The sequence below is a fragment of the Charadrius vociferus genome, unplaced genomic scaffold (assembly GCF_000708025.1).
Source record: "Charadrius vociferus isolate BGI_N301 unplaced genomic scaffold, ASM70802v2 scaffold358, whole genome shotgun sequence".
NCBI classification, from domain to species: Eukaryota; Metazoa; Chordata; class Aves; order Charadriiformes; family Charadriidae; genus Charadrius; species Charadrius vociferus.
In genome coordinates, this window is record NW_009649576.1 from 402,575 (window position 1) to 405,321 (window position 2,747).

At 66.1% G+C, this 2,747-nt stretch overlaps 1 protein-coding gene across 1 annotated transcript in view; it reads left to right on the plus strand.

Moving 5' to 3' along the window:
* LOC104291148 (transport and Golgi organization protein 6 homolog) overlaps window positions 1–1,231 on the plus strand; it is a 33,391-nt gene extending 32,160 nt beyond the window's left edge. Inside the window, 1 exon segment of the mRNA XM_009890348.1 lies at window positions 1,067–1,231. Coding sequence (XP_009888650.1) covers window positions 1,067–1,231 — 165 coding nt within the window.
* The last annotated feature ends 1,516 nt before the right edge of the window (window positions 1,232–2,747 follow it).

Consider the following 2,747-nt stretch of genomic DNA (forward strand, 5'->3'; position numbering starts at 1 on the left):
GGGTCCGTGCCCCACAAAAAAACAATTGCCCCCGGTTGGGTGCCGGCAGGGGAATGTGCGGCTGCCCCAGGCTGGGCGCAGCGGTCCCATCCTCATCCTCCAGCCCCAGGCCACCGAGGGACATCCCCACCACCCCAGGGGAGTCCCAAAGGTGGGGCCATGGCCAACTGCTCTACCGGTTCCCCTCCCATCCCCCTTGCCCCTGCTGATGGCCCCCCTGCCCTGTCCCCGCAGGTCACCTCCTGCTTGACAGCCATAGCCAAGACGGATCCCGAGGCAGAGGTGCGAAGAGCCGCTGTGCATGTGGTGGTGGTGCTGCTGCGGGGGCTCAGCGAGAAGGCCACCGAGGTGAGTCACCTCCCCGCTTGTCCCCTGGGCAGGGGCAGCCTCTGCCAGGCTCCTGGGCATCCCCGGATACCCGGCACGGTGCTCCTCAGGGATGGCCCCTGCCCTGCAGGGCTCGTTCCCAGGCAGCTTCCAAGGAAAGCCCTGTGGGACAGGGACCTCCAGCTTGTCCCTCCCCCACCGAAGGGCTCCTTCAGCACCGGATCTTCTGTGGGGCAGAGGGGACTTCATGGGGGAATCCCTCTGAGCTGCTTGGCGGCTGTGCCAGCTCTTGGGAGCCATGGGAGTTGTTCATCACTGATTTGACTTGGAAATGCCCAGTTTTTCCAGCGGCCATGTCCTCCCTCTCCATTTCCCAGCAATGAGCGTGTTGGGACTCAGCTCCCATGGATGAACGGCTGGTTCCCCACAGGAATCCCTGCAGCGGGGATCTCGGCTTCCCCTTGTGTCCCCATGCCGGAGGGACGCCACAGTGCGCAGCTGTGCTGGACTGTGCTGCTGGCGTGTGAGGAAACTGAGTCACAGGAGGGCTGGAGCTCACGCCTGGGGCAGTGTGGTGGTGGTGGTGGTGCCGCCGTGTCCTGGCACCGGCAGCGTTGGTGGAAGGGGCAGCACCATGCCTGCCCGGGCATGCCGAGGGTTGCGTTTTCGGTTGTTGCGGGTGCAGGCAAGGTGCCGGCGGGTGCTGACGATTCTCCTGCCTGCTCTGCCCAGGTGCTAGGCCCTGCGGGCCCGCTCCCGCCTGCTGAAGCACGTGGTGGTGGCCGAGCCCGACGGTGCGACAGTGCTGCACGCCCAGCTGGCGCTGGAGGAGCTGGACACAGTGATGAGGAGGGTCCTATTCCCACCACAGACTCTGGAGAAGAAGATTGTGGTGCTGCCATAGTGGGGCCAAGGCGACAGAAACGAACTCTTGCTCCGGCATCTGGGCCACGCGGCTCCCCGAGGGGAAGGGTTTGCTGTGTCCCCGGGATGCCTCCAGCGGGTGACAGCCGGGGAGGAAAATGCAGGCTGGGCAGGGCGGGTGGCTGCAGCCAGTGCAGTGAGGGCTCACTGGGATGGAGCAGGGGATTAAACGGACATATGCTGAGCCCTGCGCCCGTCACATCTCTGGGAGCCACATGAAGCCCCCGGGTGCCATCCCGGCCATGTTCTGGCCTGTGGCTGGGCTGTGCTCACCCTCACACGCTTGGGGTTGGGGCAGCGGTGCGGGCTCTGGCGAGCCCCTGGGTCCCGTGGGAGGGTGGGCATCAGCCCCCAGGGCTGGCCCCGGCCTGGGGGAGCAGCCGATGGGGATGATGCGGTGGGGTCTCCTACAACCAAACAGCACCAGGTACCATGGCTGCCCCTGAGGGGAGCCGGGAGGGAGGGGAGGCTCTGCTGTCTGTCCCCCCAGTGTGGGCAGCCCAGGGGCTGGCAGGCTGCCTGGCTCTCCCTCAGCACCGTGCTCACACCGTGGGGATGCCGGGGGGTCCTGGGGATGCTGGGGGTGTCCTGGGGATGCTGGACGGGGTCCTGGGACTGCCAAGCTGGCTGGCAGCTACTGCACACTTGCACACTTGCTGCTGGGTGCCCATGGCCATGAAGGGAACCTTTCTGGGTGCCAGCGCCAGGCAAGGGATGGGGACAATCCCTGAAGGCAATAGCTGAACCAGCTTCTAAATGTGATCGTAGCCAAATCCGAGTGATTTTCCTTGGAGGGGGGGAAGGGAAATGGAGACAGCATTGCCGAACCACTGCCCTGCTGGCACTGTGGGGAGTGCTGGGAGTGGGGCTGCACTGGAGACCCATCCTCCTCCGCGATGCTGGTGGCAGCACAGTGCTGCCCACCCTGCGCCTATTCTTGGGGTCATCCTCGTTGCAGGGTTTGAGGCCCTTCCACCACAGCACCAGGAGCCCCCTCCATGCCAGGGCTGCAGTGTGTGCTGGGAGCATGGCCAGGGGCTGCAGGACCCTGCAGGGCACCTAGCTGGGACCACCGCTCGCTGCCGTGTGCTTGGGGACATCCCAGCATTGGGGTCACCCCTTTCCCTCACGCCAGGGCAGACCCCATGGGTGCTGCGGCATCGTGGGCCCCACTCCTGCCCTGGGATCTGCTGTGTACCCACCAGGAGAGAGGAGCAGGGCTGGGGACGTGGGTGCTGCAGGGTGACACCAGAGGGACACCTTGGGGACCCAGCTCTGAGCCCCTCTCACTGGGCAGCCCCCTCACAACAGACAGCCCTGGTGTGGCTGTGCATGGCTGCAGGTACGTGTGTCCCGGCTGCCCCGCGCTGTGCCAGATGGGGTGAGGGGCCTGGCACCCCCCTTCCCTGTAAGGCTGGGGGTGCCAGACTGTGTCTCCACCCCCAGCAAAACCGCCAGCGCCAGGCCCACACCTTGCCGCGCCCTGCCGTGCCGGG